Source organism: Rhincodon typus, chromosome 21 (assembly GCF_021869965.1).
Source record: "Rhincodon typus isolate 14 chromosome 21, sRhiTyp1.1, whole genome shotgun sequence".
NCBI classification, from domain to species: domain Eukaryota; kingdom Metazoa; phylum Chordata; class Chondrichthyes; order Orectolobiformes; family Rhincodontidae; genus Rhincodon; species Rhincodon typus.
In genome coordinates this window covers 39,904,318-39,922,413 of record NC_063352.1, presented here as the reverse complement: position 1 = coordinate 39,922,413, position 18,096 = coordinate 39,904,318, and the positions used below count along the sequence as shown (strand labels likewise).

General features: G+C 41.7%; 1 protein-coding gene across 1 annotated transcript in view; it reads left to right on the top strand.

Moving 5' to 3' along the window:
- Window positions 1-18,096, top strand: part of mmd2a (monocyte to macrophage differentiation-associated 2a) — an 89,383-nt gene that overhangs the window by 68,190 nt on the left and 3,097 nt on the right. Inside the window, exons 6-7 of the mRNA XM_048609654.1 lie at window positions 3,241-3,342; window positions 13,834-13,903. Coding sequence (XP_048465611.1) covers window positions 3,241-3,342; window positions 13,834-13,903 — 172 coding nt within the window. The remainder of the gene's footprint in view (window positions 1-3,240; window positions 3,343-13,833; window positions 13,904-18,096) is intronic.

Genomic DNA, 18,096 nt, shown 5'->3' with positions numbered 1-18,096 from the left:
TCAATCTGTGCTACAAGCTCATTTACCTTGTTTCATATACTGTGTACATTTAAGTATAAGACCCTCAGCCCTGTGTTGACTGCCCCCCTTCTCATAGTTCCCTTATCTGCTGTGCCTGAAGTTAAATTCCTGACCCTTTCCATACTCTCTGTTCTATTAGGTGTTATGGAAATTTTAACCTCTGCTGCGCCCTCCCCCCTTTAGCATTTTCCATAATTTTCCATGTAACTGCATTTACTAACTTCTAAACTTAGTTTCAGCCTGATGCTGAATCATCCGTAAGGAACAGAGCCCTAAAGACCAGAAAGTTTCCACGTTCAATCCCTGATCTTTATTGAGTTAATTTACTTTAGCCAGGACAGTATTCGGGGTCGTACAGTTGACCTGAATGGTGTTGGTGGGCTTGAATGAGGGAGAAACCCTTCAGCTTTGGTTCATGCCCCTGCTATCTGGTAACTCTTGTTGGAAAAGTGTTTGTGCATTGACTCCAGGCAAGCAGTGAATGCAGCTTGGCTGCAGTGTCAAAGTGGCTACCATCGCTCACTGCCTGGTTTAAGCATTGGATTTGAAGCTGTGAAACACATTGGAGGGAGGGGATTTGAGCAGAGACTGTATGGAGGAAAAGGAATTGATCAAAGTGGCAGGACTAGTGAAATGTTAAAGATTAATGGACTAGTAATGGCACAATGTCTACGTACAAAATGCACATGTATGAGATTTCTCTACCTGATATTGTGGGGTGGATCTTGACTTGGTCCAATAGCATAAAAAAGGTATTGTGGATCGACAGTCTGCTTCACATCTCTCCTGATTGACTTCAATGACAATAACAATGGGGTGAAATATATAACAGCTTACCAATTCACTATTCCATCCACCACTGCTTTACTATGTCAAGATCTATGCTTTAAATATGCCCGTAACTCATTTTAAATTTTTAGAAATGCCCAGGTTCACACTCTGATTAAAATATAACTTTTTATTGCTGCGTTAAGTGTATACAATAATATCCAACAGCTTCACTTTGGAACAAGATGAAGAACCAAGTGAAGTGAATTGTGTGCAAAAGATAGCGCTCTCCTTATTTTCTCCATTTACTTCGAATGTTGACTGAACTCAGAGAGTGAACGGAAAGAGACATTTTTTTCAATTTGTGAGCAGCCACCAGTGGAAAGAATGCATGATTTATCAAATTGATCTCAGTAAAGGTTTCAGGTTAAGTTCGCACTTGCATTGAATTTCCAGTAGGAGTTGGGAGTCTTGTTATACAGGGGGTAGTGTTCCTTCCTCTCAGACAGCAGCTCCAATTTCAAGTCCCACCTAATCATCTGCTGGCCATGGAGATCTATCACAGTGCAGCCAAAGGAGTTGATTATTGATTTGTAAATTCCTCCAACATGCCCACGGTAGGTGTTAAGAGTGGAAGAGTTTCCTGGCCAGCCAGAACCATGTGGTAGCAGCATTGCAACAGGCACCCACGTTAAAGGACTCCATGTGCAGATTCTTGCTATGGGCAAGTGCCAAAGAACTACCAAACACACTGTAGAATATCTTCCTCATCTCTGATTTAGTAAAATATTCACAGGACAATAATGTATGCACTGTAAACAAGGAAATGCAAATGGAATTCCCTCCCTAAGGGAATTGTGGCCCTAACTACAGCAGGCAGACTGCAGCGGTTCAAGAAGGCAGCTCACTACCACCTTCTCAAGGGCACCTAGGGATCAGGCAATAAATGCTGGCCAGCCAGCAATCCCCATGTCCCATGAGATATTTTTAAAGATTGTGAATTAATTTGCTAAATAAAGCGGGGTTTAAGTATGCTGCTCGGCAGTCTTAGTTCTGCGCTGTGTTCAGCATTTTATTTTTTTCTCAGGGATGAGTTTCTTGTAAAGATATCATGAGACTGAGACAGGCTGATCAGTTCACCACAGCTTATCCCACCTGAGTCAGTGGGCACTTTGGCTGCCTCAAGACTCAAGGCTCAGTTAAGGGGGCAGTGAGAATGGCATGGAAAAAATAGGATATGTTTGGGGACAACATAACCATGCAAGGTAAGGTGGGTTAAGAACACCAGCCCCAGCTACAGTCTTGGTGTTTCTTAAGTTATTCCATGACCTTTATCTCCCCTTTCCTATTCCAAAAGGTATTATTAGGATTTTCTCACTGTTTATGACTTAATTTGGAGGTACAGATTTATTATTCCTGGCCGTCACTGTTAAGCCCATCCAAATGCCCATTCTTTTCCTTGACAGCCTGTGTGGTGAGATTTGTGATATTCAAATATGGAAGGCATCAAAGCTGAGCCCAATCCCATCGTGACTCAATATCTCAGTTTGTACTTTCCAGCTGAGATCCCAGATTGTAAAAACAATGATCGTCACTGTCGTCCAGGCTGAGATCAGCTAACTCATGAAAGAACAGAGATTGAACCTGAGATCTTTCCAACTTCCTACATTACAACAGTAACTAAACCTCAAAATGCATTTGTTACAAACCACAAAAGGATGTCCTGACATAACAGGAGGCACCATATAAATGCATTTATTTCTTTTTTTAACAGTTGCATGACTCAATACTGACACCATGTGGTGCATTTGCCCTCTCTAAATAAAAGGAGCCAGAGGGGAATAATGTGAGCTCTGAGGCAGCAACAAGTCAACTGCTATCTTAGCATGAAAGGCAACAAAAAAGAAGCACCACAGGACCATAATGTTTTCAACACAGCAAGTCATTCAGCCCATCAGATCAATACCAGCTCTTTATTGCAGCAACCACGCTAATGTGTACTTTATCTTTCTCTGCTTCAAACATTGACACATAATTCTCCAAAAGTAATACTGTGAAACACTGTGTCCAAGCATTCCCGTATTCTAGAACTCTCCGAATAAAAATACTGCTCATAACATTTCTCCTCACTTCCACACTGATCATTGAATATTTAATGCTTTAATAGATCCGGTGTTTGCAGGCTATTGCTGATAACTTTTCTTATACCTACTACTTATAACCACCCTGAAAAAAAGCTAACACAATTGCATTTATCAACTATCCTAGCACTGACGGGCCTGATGCTGTGTGCAGTCAGAGAATGTGTGACAACAACCCAACCGTGGATCACTGAGTGACATCAGTGTCACAGCAGCCTCTGAAATAAACATCTGATCCATTCACAAGATCATGGCTTTGCCCCTTTTGTCAAAGTGAACTCAGTTAATGTGCTGCTGTTCCCTTCCATAGGCTGAATCTTCGAGAGCTGGGCCCTTGGGCATCTCACATGCGCTGGATCATATGGATAATGGCCTGTGTAGGAACCATCTATGTGTTTCTGTTTCATGAACGGTGAGTACCTAGACTGAAATTGAAACAGAAATAAAGGGCATACTGAGGAGGAGCTGGTATTTACTTACAACTGCAGTATAGTTACCACCTATTTGGTTAAAACTCACAAACAAAGTAAATCTTTTGCACCAAACCGTGGAATGCTAGATATTGATGCTAACCCCAGTTTCATTCCATTTGTCCCTATAATCCACTATTTCCCAACCTGAATTGGTCCTGCAGGAAGAGGCAGTAGGTAGCAGCACACACTGACATATTAGTTTAGCACTTAACGGGGACCAGAACACCTTCTCACCCAGTAAATAGTGCAGATTCCACTTGGTGGGGAGAGTTAAGGGTGCAGTATTTAAAAGAGCTAAGATTTTAAAACAACTATTCTTTTAAAGTTTCAGAATTCTGGCATATATTACAGTCAAGCCATGTGTTAACCCTTCACATATATCTGAGGCGCTGTTTGGAAATGAGAAGAAGAGTAGAATATAAAAAACAAAATATAGATCAGGAAATATTGTAAGTGCAGACAACACTCTCCCCTCCCCTTCCCAGAATGACATACATGGACATCAATAAACACTAGCTGACAGAGTTGCCTGGAGCAAGAAGAACATGTGCTGAATTTTAAAAGAACCAGGCATCTAAGTGTGAATTCTGGCACTGGATGAGTTACAGTTCATAGGCACAGAAGGAGGCCGTTCAGCTCCTTAAACTGGTTCTACCATTCAATCAGATCACAGCTGATTAATTCCATTTACCCTCCTTAGTTCCACATCCCTCAATACACTTGCCAAACACAAATCTACTAATCACAGTTATGAAAGTTTCAATAACTTCCCCTTCTGCCTCAAAACCTTTTGAATAGATGAGTTTCAGATTACCATTTACTTAATCCCTTAACAGTACATCTCCTAATTTTATGCTTCTGTCCTCTTTGTCTTGAGCTCCCAACAAGAGAAAATAATTCTACTGTATCTCTTCTAGCAGTTCTTTTAATCATCTTCAAATACATCAATCAGGTCACCACAATCTTCAGTACGCAAGGGAATACAAGTTTAGTCTATGAAAGATGCCCTTATTATGAATCCAATGTGCCTTTACCCTGGTAAATTCTGTACCACTCCTTCTTTAAGGCTGGTATATCATTCCTAAAGTGCAGTGTCCAAAATTGGATGCAAATTTTCAGATCAGGTTTAATCAGCTCCTTTACATTGACGGTCACTAGGTCACCTATGATTAGGGTTCACATTGAATTAGGGGTTGGAAAATGCAGACTGACAGTCCTCAATCATCAACAGTGATGCATCTGTACTGATAGAAGATAGTTGTTACAATCATTTCAGCAAATATAGTACAAATCTTTAAAACTGTTATTGCAGTCAAACAGAACATTGAGCTCATTGCTATACAGACATATTGCTGGGGATTGAGAACACATTTTTACATCTACCGTCCAGTGTTAAAATGCAAGTTCTCCCAAGTCACACGGTGTAGGCAGCAGTGCAAATCTCTCTTCATTCTGTGATTACGCGGTGTAGAGCTGGATGAACACGGCAGGTCAGGCAGCATCAGAGGAGCAGGAAAGCTGACGTTTCGGGTCTGGACCCATCTTCAGAAATGGTGGAGGGGAAGGGGGTTCTGAAATAAATAGAGAGAGGGGGAGGTGATGATGGAAGATGGATAAAGGAGCGGATAGGTGGAGAGAGGATGGACAGGTCAAGGAGGCGGGGATGGAGCCAGTAAAGGTAAGTGTAGGTAGGCAGTTGGGATGGGGGTTGGTCAGTTGGGAGGGTGGGTGGGAGGGAAGACGGACAGGTCAGGGAGGCGGGGATGAGGCTAGTAGGTAGGAAGTGGGGATGGGGGTTGGTCAGTGAGGTGGGAGGAGCGGATAGGTGGGAGAAAAGACGGACAGGTCAAGGAGGCAGGGATGAACTGGACTGGTCTTGGGATGAGGTCGGGGGTGGGGAGATTTTGAAGCTTGTGAAGTCCACATTGAGATCATTGGGCTGCAGGGTTCCCAAGCGAAATATGAGGTGCTGTTCCTCCAGCCTTTGGGTGGCATCATTGTGGCACTGGAGGAGGCCCAGGATGGACATGTTGTCCAAGGAGTGGGAGGGGGAGTTGAAGTGGTTCGCGACTGGGAGGTGCAGTCGTTTGTCACAAACCGAGCATAGGCGTTCCACAAAGCGGTCTCCAAGCCTCTGCTTGGTTTACCTGATGTAGAGGAGGCCACATCGGGAACAGCGGATACAATATAGCACATTAGCAGATGTGCAGGTGAACATCTGTTTGATGTGGAAGGTTTTCTTGGGGCCTGGGATGGGGGTGAGGGGGGGAGGTGTAGCACTTCCTGCAGTTGCAGGGAAAAGTGCCGGGTGTGGTGGGGCTAGTGGGGAGTTTGGAGTGGACAAGGGATTCACAGAGATAGCGGTCTCTCCGGGAGGCAGATAAGGGTGGGGAGAACCCCACTACCAAGGACATTTTTCCCTGCCCACCCTTATCTGCCTTCCGGAGGGACCACTCTCTCCTTGAATCCCTCGTCTGGTCCATGGTCCCCACCATCCCCACCACCGCTGGCACTTTTCCTCATACAAAAAGCCATTCTCACTTGTGAATAAATAGTATCCCATATCCACAGCCTCTACATGAACACATTTTTCAGCAACCAAAGTACTTTTTACAGCCCTTCTTATTTTCTCAACTTCCCAAGCTAAAAGATTATATTCTCCTTTCTCATCCTGAAGGTAAGGCTGCAGTGGAATATTATCAGGGAAGGTGGCATGTCATTAACATGTCTGATTTGATCTGTCATCATGGTTTAAGTTTTGAGTCTTTGGGTTCTGATCTGCACTTCAAAGAGTTTGGCTGCCTTAGAGTCTTCTGGTTGTGCGTTACCCTAATTGTTTCTCCCATGAAATGATTGACTGATGTGTCACTCTGTAAAGGTTTTGCAGCTCTTTGATTTACAATACCCATGCTGATCTCTGACATATATATCTCTCTGATACATGTTGTTTCATACTTTTTCACTACCCCCAGCATGTGACTACTGATGCCACTATTATCATAATCCCATTGTACTACAAGCCTGCCAATTTTCTCTCAATTTTCATGTTAACATTATTTAACTATTTCTTTAGACTATTTACATTCACCGGATTTCCCCTCCTCTAAAGCCTGAACTTCATTGGCTGAATCTGAGATAGTTGTGTAACCCTGACCTTGTTCTCATCACCATTGACTGAAGATGATGGTCTTTAACCATTTCTGTAAGACAGTTATCGCTCTGTAGAGTATATAATGAAGTTCTTTTCACATTACTCCAAATCTTGTGGTCATTACACTAGTTCATTCTCATTGCCTTGTGTAATATTAGAGCCTCTTTGTTCCCTCTGAATGTTCCAACTGGAGTTTGAACAAGAAGACATTTCTGAAGAAGGGTCCAGACCCGAAACGTCAGCTTTCCTGCTCCTCTGATGCTGCCTGGCCTGCTGTGTTCCTCCAGCTCCACACTGTATTATCTCTGACTCCAGCATCGGCAGTTCTTACTATCTCTCATAAGAATATAGGTGCTGTGTCTGCTTGAGCACTGTACCTTCTGGTTTACTATCTCCGGCCCATACCTTGTAGCCGGGTACCAAAGTTGATGAGATCATTGCTCTATGCATGGAATTATACCTGTTCTTTTGCTTCTCTTTTGGTCATTCTCAATTGTTCTTGTTCTCTTGCGATCTTGGGGTGTGGTATTTGGTTGAGGTCTTGCATTAGCAAAGAATTTGTATTTTTAGCCTTCTGACCATGAGTGCCTCTGAAATTGAAAGGTAAAGCCGAATCACAATCACTATTCTTACTCTTTATTATCTTCATGGTTTTCACTGCTTTCTCGGCTTTCCCGCTGGTCTTTGGATGAAAAGGAGAACTCACGACATGATTAATTCCAGATCCTGTTGTGAATCTTTTAAAAGTCTTCATTCACAAGTTGTGGACCCATGTCTGAAACACACTCATTTGGAAATCCATGTGTGGAAAAGATTTTCTTCGGTCATTTGATCACTGTCTCAGTTGCCGTAACATGAAATCTGCCACTTGGTGCAGCGGTCTACCGTAATCAAATATGCTTTCCCTTGAAAGTTGAAGCAGTCTAGTCCTAACCTTTGGTTTGTTTGGGAGACTACAAGATAATAGGCATTCCAATGGAGTTTGGCTATTGATTTGCACTAAAATGGCAGGACAACATTTAATCTGCAATTTCTTTTGAAATTTCTGGCCACATTATGGACTGTTGTACAGAGGCTGTACACAAGTGACCTTCATGGATTCTGTGAAGAATTTCTTCCCTCATAGCATTTGGTGTTAATACTGCAAGATCATTTAATATGTTCAAATGGTTCCTTTGTTCAGTTTGGACAGTTTTGACGAATCTGCTGAGCAGAATTTTCTGATCTGGGTGTGTTATACATTTTCCTTTATACATTTCTTGTAACTTCTTCTCGGAAACTAGTGAAGAATTTGTTATGACTCAGAATATGTTTCTACTTGCCAAATAAGAACTAAATCTTCAGCTTCAGTTTGATCTACTGACAATGTATCAGCTGTGGTCTGACTTTTTGCTCAAGACAAAGAATGTTGCATGAACCTTTGGATACACAATGACATTTTAACTATCTCTTTGGAATTCAATTGTTTAACTGAAGATTTGTAGTCTGTCTCAATCTGAAAATTCCAGCAGGTTGTCTGAGAATTATTCACATCTCCACATTACTGCCAAGGTCTCTTTCTCTGTGGTTGCATAATATTGCTCTCTTTCAGTTTACGGTCTGGAAGTTAAGTTAAATTGATTTTTATTTCACCAACATCCTGGACCTGATTAAATTCTGTCCTTTAGCCTGTTGAGGATAAATCTGCTGCCACCACCATCGACTACTTGGGAATATAATGCACCAGAAAACCTGAAGATGCTGATCGCTTTTTTTATCTGCTGAATTGCTCTGGTTTGCTCATTCTCCAAAACTGCTGTTGACCTTTTCTCAAAAGGTCCCTTAAAGATTGTGTGATTGTGGCCAAATTTGAAATATATTTCCTTACTAGGCTGAGCATTCCCAGAAATCTGTGGACATCTCTTTCGTTGTGGAAAATCACTGCTGATGTTTGTTTGTGGAGGATCTATGTTTATCCCTCTATTTTGGATCATATGCCCCAAGAATTTGATTCTTGTTCTTGCAAATGCACATTTCTCATTCAGTAGAAAACCTGTATTTAGTCATGCTTTCAGAACCTCACAAAATCTGTGCTCATGTTTTTGTTTTGTAGCACTACGTATGTCATTCAAATGACACACATTACTCACTTTTTTTCCTTTTAAACTGTGTGACAATGCCTGCTGAACTATCTCTGGTTCTAATGATATCCCGAAAGGAAGATGATTAAGAAAAAAAATGATTGTAAGGCGTGATTGATGTCTTTAAAAGCCTTGACTTGTAGTCTAAGTTAGCTTGGTGAAAAGCATGCTATTGGCAAGGTTTGCCAGACTGTCATCTACTGAAGACTTTGGGTGGTATTTTCACTGGACTGCTTTGCAGAATGAGGTCAGCACATAGATTGAGCTTCCAATTTGGCTTGGGAACTATTACAATTCCTGAACACCACCTTGTTGGCTCTGAGAGGTGATACTGCTCCCATGTGTTGCTCATTGCCAAACTGAGGGCTCTCGTGGTACTGCCCCTACATCTAGGTCATGCAGCCTGAGGTCAAGTCCCACCTGTTCCAGAGGGTGTACTACAACATACCTGAACAGATTAATTAGAAACCATGTACTATTAAGCTGCTTTTTAACATTCTCCAGCGGTGGGTATGGCACCCTCCTGGGAGAATGACGTGACATCCTGAAATGACATGATATTCAAAGCTTACCTGGGCCTTGGAAGATCTGAACAACTTCTGTCCCATTATCTTGCTATAGGACTTAGTCTTCTTTTTCCAGAAGGTCTAATTGTACCTATTTCTGTTCAATAAAGACTTCTTCGATTTTTTAAGACATACAAAGTCTTGTTAATCTCTTGCCCTTTGTGGCTAAGTATGATAGTTTGCTGACCTGAAGCTCTGTGATCCCTAACTGTGCAATTTAATTCTTGATGCTGGCTATCTTTGACTGCATTGCAAATGGTCTGCCAGGATTCTAACACATGCCTTGAGGCCTTTGTAACTGAACAAAGTTTCACTGCCTTCCTTGACTCCACCTAAGAAAGTATATTTTATGTTGTTCCTTTATCACAGAATCAATACAGTAAGGAAACAGGCCATTCAGCCCTTCAAGTCCACACTGACCTTCTGAAAGCATCCCGCCCAGACCCATCCTCCTACCCTATCACCCTGCAATTCCCATGCCTAATCCACCTAACCCGCCCACCTTTGGACTGTGGGAGGAAATCCTCACAGACACGGGGAGAATGTGCAAACTCCACACAGACAGTCGCCTGAGGGTGGAATCAAACCCAGGTCCCTGGCGCTGTGAGGTAGCAGTGCTAACCACTGAGCCACTATGCCTCATATGTTGTGGAATTTATTTCTTTCAGGAGTTTCCTGCTTCCAGAAATGCCCTGCTGTACAGGAATTTTCTCTTGCTTTTTTTTTTCCCCTGTTGCTACATTTTAAATTTGCAAACCAGCTTGAAATGTCCAAGCTTCCTGCATTTAGAAACAGTCTGCTCCCCTACTCGGCATTCCCAGCACCTGCGGTGTTCCTTATGGCCTACCCAATGAGACTGCTCCATCTGACGACTCTGGGGTGCCTGAGTAAATTGCTCTCACTTGGTCACAAGATTTTGGGCTGAAGTATTTATTGATGATGGTTTGAAAATCTGCAGCGGTCTCTTCTAACAACCCTCCCTCCCCCCACCACCCCGTCTCATAAGAATGTCATCAGTGAGAGGCCCAACGAATATACTAACCTGGTGTTTCTACTTTTTGGCATGCAAACCCAACACTGTTTGATGTCCTTAGAATTGTTTCTTCCAAATCTCGCAACAGCAGTCTCTCTTTGGCCCTTCTGATTTGAATAAAGTCTATCAGGCTGTAGCTGCTCAACTGGTGCTGTCATCACAACCTGCTTCAGTACATTCTCTGATGTAGGCTGATCTTTTTAAGTCTTCTATTGCTTTTCCCTCAATGATTTTGATGTGTCACTCCAATTTATGATTAAATTGGAGTCTCCTTTGCTGCCACCTGTTTGATCTGATCCCACAGTTTTGGCTGCCCTGAGGTTTGGGACCTGGGTTTTATTCTGCACTTAAAAGAGGTTCTGATGATCTGTTTAATCTATTCTGAAGAAGGTTCACTGGACCTGAAACATTAACTCTGCTTATTCTCCACAGATGCTGTCGGATCTGATGAATTTTTTCCAGCAATTTCTGTCCTTGTTTCTTAAAAGAGGGTACTATTTTGGGTCCTTTCTGTCCCATCTGGTTGTATATGACCTAAGTGGTTTCTCCCTTGTCTATGAGTCACTCTGTTACCAATATTATCACATGCTAAATATTGTCATCACATTATCATACCCAATCTTGTATCACAGTTTCATGTTCTTTGGAGTTTAAAAGAATGAAAGGGGATCTAATTCAGAGATAGTAAGAACTGCCGACGCTGAAGAGGGGTCCCAACCTTAAACGTCAGCTTTCCTGCTCCTCTGATGCTGCCTGGCCTGGTGTGTTCCTCCAGCTCCACACTGTGTTATAAGGGAATCTAATTAATGTCTATAAGATGCTAAAGGAGATTGACAAAGTAGACATACATAGTTTCCTGATGTGGGGCCATCTAGAATGAGAAGTATTAATTTTAGGGTAAGGATTAGCAGATTTAAACAGAGATTAGGAGAAATTAGTTCTCTCAAAGGGTCATGAATCTGTGGAATTCACTACTCCAGAGTGTGATGGATGCTGGGAAATTGCTAAGTAAATTAAGGAGGAGATAGATTTTTAATTAGCAATGGCTTGAAGGGTTGTGGAGAGTGCACAGGAAAAGTTGAGGCCAAGATAAGATCAGCCGTGATTGTATTGAATAGTGGAGCAGGCTCGAGGGCTGAATTGGGTTTTTCTGCTCTTAGCTATTATGTTCTTATGTTCTTTGGTTCATGGAAAGATGAGAACTTAAGAATACATCTCTCCAAATATAATTTCAATCATGTTTTATTTGCCTTAAAGCATCCCAGCACTTCAGGTGTTTCATTGATCTACTTAATTGCAACGCCCTCAAAACCAGTGTTGGGTCTAGTCTTGAGTGGCCAACTAGTTCAACTGACCAATCAAACTTCACATTTTTTCTCTTTTTAGGTATAATATCATTTTTCTGTAATAACCTCATACGATTGACTGCGATGCGAGTAACACTCTTTGAATAGGAGTGACTGTGAGGGAGTAACCCTCTCTGAACGGGATTGCTGATGTAAAATTACACAAGACCAACTTTGCTTAATGTCTTTAAAAAGCCCAATTTTAAATTCTACCCTAATTGATGATGTTTTTCCTTGAATTCTGTAACACCATCTCGTGAGAAAGTGTCACATGAATCCTAAAGATCCTTGAAGTTGGTACCGTAAAGGAAGCTGATAAACACTGTGGGATTTGCCTTTAGTTGAACATAACCTACTTTCAGCAAAACAGATTTCACCAAAACTGACTCCATTCTGGATGTACCATTCAGGCTATTAATGCATTTTACTTTGCACAGTCATCCTCCCATAACTGCTGTCACTTTGGGCAGATTCAGAAATACTTCTCTCTGAAAAGCATGACACTGCAGAAATGTTGATTTAATGTTGACTGATTTACAATCACATGAACATGTGACCAAAAGAACTATGAGTATCTGAAAACTGTTTTGCCTGTTGGGGGAGCTTCCACTAACACCTTCATCAACCAGTTTTTCTTCAGAACCACCAGCTCTTAAGCCCTAAATACAAAGTATGGATTGATCTGAGACAAAACTGGTTAACCCCAATTGGTACCTCAGAATAAATCCCAAATTCTCTCCAATTCCCTTTGTCTTCTGCCTCTTACTCGGTTATCCTCAGATTTAGTGGCAGCCACTAAAGCTTCATGATCTATTCCTAGTTCTGTTAGATGAATGTTGGCTATCTTTACAGGAGACGGCTCTACTTCCACTGTTATCCCTGATTTTGAAATAAAACCAGCCTGATTCCAGGTTAAAACACAGACAGATTCTAAACAAGGCTTCATACCTAAAATGCATTGTCTGACTGAGATGTCACCTCTTGTATATATTGATAAAACCTGAAGTTATCTCAGGGCAGTGACTTAAAAGAAATCCTGGGACATGAAGTTTAATCAGTCGTAACCTGCATCTCCTTTCTAACTGATTAAAGATTTAACAGGAGGGAGTCAGCCAGCCAGTTTAGGCTTATTCTATACATTTGCATCAGTTGTATAATCCTTTGATCTTTTTCTTATAAATTCTGTGCCTTGATATCTCCTCTCTCACTACACCTGAGGAAGGAGCAACGCTTGAAAAGCTAGTGTTTTCAAATAAACCTGTTGGACTATAGCCTGATATTTGACCTTGTCCAAACTAGTCCAACACTGACACATCACATTATCCACTGTCATGAGCAGGGGTTACTGGGAGATCTCTGCCTTACATTATCGGGGGCCCTTCATGAATTTATGATCATTTTGAAATGCATGTCTCTTCCTCTATTACTACTTGCATAGAGCTTTATTGCTTTCCACACTTTCACCTTATTCTCTTGGTCCATGGATCTCACAACTTGGCCGTCACCCTCACCATGTAACAAAAAATTAATTTTAACAGTGGTATATCTGCAAAATTGTCCCATTCTCCAGTCTTTAATCTGCTCTGAAATATTATCCACTCAACAACTCACTCTGATCATCTGTTCTGTGTGTCATGATCACCATCCAGCTTCATTCTTAATCAGCTGCATTCTGTTCCTCATGAGGATTATCACAAAACACATGGCCATATGAGGTACAAATGCCTTGTTTAATTCATAAAGTGTTCAGAGTCTGGTGTTTTTTATATCTAACTCCAAGTGTTAGCCCTTAACAGTTTGATTGCCATGTTTGACAAGTTCTGGTTAACATCATGCTCTTTTAATTTATCAAAGCCTTGCCAGTCCATCTATTAGATATTTTTTCTAATCAACCTGTTCGGTGATGTTATTGCACATCTCTGGAGCAGCTGTGACTTGAACCAAGGCCTCCTGGTTCAGGGGTAAGGACACTACCACAGTGCCACACAGGCCTTTATAGCTCCTCTTTTATGCTAGAACAATTAATACCCAGCATCCGAATACATTAACCCCCAATTGATATATAATTATCAGTTTGTCCTTGTGTGGAAGATTTAATTTGTACTTAATTTCATCCATGATGGACATAATCATAGTAACAATCTCATTCTCAAGATTATACTCTTTTCTCTTTCTCTGTCACTCCTGATGCCATTCTGATGTTTCCTGTTGTAGGTATAAAATTGTGGAATTGATCTGCTATATGATCATGGGCATCTTTCCTGCACTCGTCATTCTATCAATGGTATGGTTGTTTTTCTTCCAATACAATTCTAATATATATGCATTGTGTGTGTTTTTCATTCTAGGGATATGGGTATTACTGGCTAGGGTAGTATTTATTAACCACTTCTAATTATCCTTGAGAAATGTGGTGAGCTACCTTCTTGAAACATTGCAGTGTATTTATCAAAGTACACCCACAGTGCTGTTAGAGAGCGAGTTCCAGGATATTAACCCAGCAATTGCGAAGGAAAGGCAATATATTTCCAAGCTAAGATCGTGTGTGTGGCTTGGCAGGGAACTTACAGGTGTTCTGTGGATTTGGAAGGTGCAGTTGAAAGAGCTTTGTTGAGTTACTGCAGCGCATCTTGTGGTTGGTACACACTGCTACCACTATGCGCTAATATTGGAGGGAGTGGATATTGAAGGTGGTGGATGGGATGCCAGTCATATGGGCTTTTTGTCCTGGATGGTGTTGAACATCTTGAGTGCTGTCAAAGGTGCATCCATCCAGGAAAGTGAAAGTATTCCATCGGACTTCTCACGTGTACCTTGTAGACAGTGAGTGGACAGGCTTTATGGAGTTAAGAGGTGAAACACTCATCACAGAATTCTTAGCCTCTTATAACCATAGTGCTTAGGAATTGGCTAGTCCAGTTTAGTTTCTGGTTGATGCTAATCCCCAGCATGGTGAAAGTGAAGGATTCAGCAGTGGTAATGCCATTAAGTATCGGGGGAAATGGTAGGATTCTCTTCGTTAGGGATAGTCATTGCCTGTCATTTATGTGGTGCAAATGTTATTCGTCACTTATATATAGAAGCACAGAACACAGGAGTAGAAGAAGGCCTTTCAGTATGATCATGGTTGATCATCAACCCAGTATCATGTTTCTACTTTCTCCTCATAACCTGTAATCCATTTAGCCCTAAGTACCACATGTAAAATTGAGCAAGTTGTTGCTGAGCAAATGCCACTCAGTAGTACTATCGATGACCCCTTCCATCACTTCATTGCGAATAGAGTGTAGACCGATGAGGCAGTCGGGCGATAATTGGCTAGAATGGATATGTCTTGCTTTTTGTAGATAGGACATACCTGGGCAATTTTTTTACATTGTCGGGTAGATGTCAGTGTTGTATAGGTACTAGAACAGCTCAGCTAGGGGCACAGCTACCTCTAGGGCACAACTGTATAGTTGTCAAGGCACGTAGCCTTTGCAGTATCTGGAGCCCTTATCTGTTTCTTGATATCATGTGGAATGAATCAAATTGGCTGAAGACTGGTATCTGTGATGCTCAGGTCCTCAGGGGAGGCCAAGATGAATCATCCTTTTTTTAATTTTAAAAATATACTTTATTCATAAAAATATTTTTATATATATGCATAGTCACAAATGCAGTTTGCTTCTGTACAGTAGCATATCAAGGAAACAAACATACATTTGAAGTTTGACTCCATCCAAAAAACCAAAGATCTCTCTTACACATACAAGACTATATTTACATACATTTGAGACACTAAGAGGGTCCAATACCTGAACAGACCCCCATTTACCTTCACCAGGAAGGTCTCAGACAGTGGTCTTTAAGATGGATTTTTTTTGTTCCAAAAATATAGCTTATTCATAAAAACGTCTTTGTATATATACATTGTCACAAATGCAGTTTGGTTCTATGCTGTTACATATCAAGTAAACAAACAAAACATTGGACTTTGACTCTATCCAAAAAAACCAAAAACCTCTCTTATACATCAAATACCAATATTTACATTATAATGAGGGTCCAATAACTGAACAGAACCCATTTACTTTCATCAGGAAGACCTCAAACAGTGGTCTTTCCCCACTGCGCCTTGGCAGCAGCTGCTCCAAGCTTTAGTGCATCCCTCAGTACTTAGTCCTGGACCTTGGAATGTGCCAGTTTTCACCACTTGGTCGGGGTCAACTCCTTGTTCTGAAAGACCAATAAGTTTTGGATAGACCAAAGAGCATCTTTCACTGAATTGATGGTTCTCCAAGCGCAGTTAATGTTTATCTCGGTGTGCGTCCCGGGGTACAGACTATAGGTCACAAGGTTACAGATTTTGGTTGAATACTGTTCCTCTGGTGCTGATGGCCCACAGGGTTTCATGGATACACGGTTTCATGGGTGTCCAAGTTTGAATTGCCGAATGTTTTTGAAATCTATCATAATTGGCATGGTGTTAGTACTTCATACATGATGGAGGATGTCCTCAATGTCTGACAGTGTTTCTGAGAGTATGTGTCTGAGTATATATTTGTGTATGTATACCTGTGAAAGTATCTGAATGTGTGTAGCTGAGTGTGTGTTTCTGTATATGAGTGTTTGTATTTGAGTGTCTGTGTGTGCATGTGTGCGTCTGTGCAAGTGCACCTGTCTGTGTCTGTATGTTTGTCTCTGTGTGAGGGTATTGTTTGTGTGTGTATGCCTGTGTGTGGCTGTGTGAGTCTGTGTATGTCTATCTGAATGTCTGTATGTGTATGTGTCTGCATATGTGAGTGTGTGACTGAGTGTCTGTACTTGTGTTTGTATGTCTGAGTGTCAATTTATGAATATCTGTGTGTATGAATGTTTGTGCATGTGTGTGTGTCTGTGTACGTGTGTGCATGTGTGTCTGTATATGTTGCTTGTGTCTGGATGTCTGTATCTGTATCTGAGTGTCCATATGTGTGTCTGTGTATGTACGTGTGTGTGTGTCTGGGTGTCTATGTATGAGTGCCTGTGTGCGCCTGTGTGTTTGTTTGTGTGTCTGTCTATGTCGGTCTGAGTGTGTGTGTCTGCGTGTACATGTAATTGTGTGTCTTTGTGTGTCTGTGTATGTCTGTCTGTATGTGTGCGTTTGTATCTGAGTGTATGTGTGTCTATATATGTATATGCCTATGTGTGTTTGTGTGACTGTCTGTGGGCATAATATTCTGCTCCTGGAGATGATGGGCTGGGAGCAGGGAGGGGCAATATTAATTAGGTGCAATAGTGGCATACCCAAACCCTGCCACTCTCCTACCTCTACCAGAATTCAGTTCTGAGAGGGAAGCCCATGCTCAATGTACTCAGGTCTTCTGGCAGTAGCTGCAGCCTCCTCCATGGCACTGTTAGACTCTCATTGGCTGGCAACCCTCCCTGGACAGGACTCCTGGGGTCTTGATTGGAGGTGAAGGCCCACTGGTGGCCTGTCCAATGCCTGATTGGCATGTGGTTCAATGTATCTTTGCTGGAAGGGACAACTGGATCTCTCACTGATTTCCCACCCTTTAGCTCAAGATATCTGCACCTGTCAAAAACAACTGCTTAACAATCCTAATTACATTTCCCAGCACTTGGCCCGTGGCTTTGAATGCCTTGACATTGCAAGTGTTCATCTAATTGATTCTTATATGCTACAAGAGTTTCTGCCTCGACCACCATTACAGGCAGAGTTCCAGATCCCCACCAGATCTGGGTGAAAAAGTTATTCCTCACATTTCCTTTAAACTCCTGCCATAACATTAAATCTATGCCCGTGGTCATTGCTCCCTCCATCAACGGGAAATATTTGTTTCTATGTTCCCTATCTATGCCCATCATTATCTTATCTCAAACATGTCCCCCCTCAATCTCCGCTGCTCTAAGGAAATCAACCCTCTCTGTCCAGTTGCTTTATTAATGGAACTCTCAAGCCTAGGCAACATCCTGGTAAATAAAATTTGAAAGAACTGCGGATGCTGAGGAAGAGTCACCATACCCGAAACATTAACTCTGATTTTTCTTCACAGGTGCTGCCAGACCTGCTGAGTTTTTCCAGCAACTTCAGTTAACATCCTGGTAAATCTCTTCTGCATCCTCTCCACTATTGTCACATCCCTTCTATAATTGGATTCCAGAAGTGCACACATGTCTGTGTCAGTGTATGTGTTTCTGTGTCTGCAAGTGTGTGTGTGCGCACATGTATGCGTGTGTGTGTGACTGAGTGTGTCTGAGAGTGTCTATGTGTTATATAAGTACAAATTATAAGTACAAGCTTCTCTAACTTGTAATGAACTGAAACACTCTGCCAATAGAGTCAGGATGCGCGTGGATTTTTGTTGTATCTTTCAGAAGCTCACAGCATCCTCAAGATTTTCACAGTCAATAAATGATTTTTTTAAGTGTATGTTATAATACGGGAAATGTGGCAGCCATTTTTGTACAAAGCAAGCTTCCAGAACCAGCAAT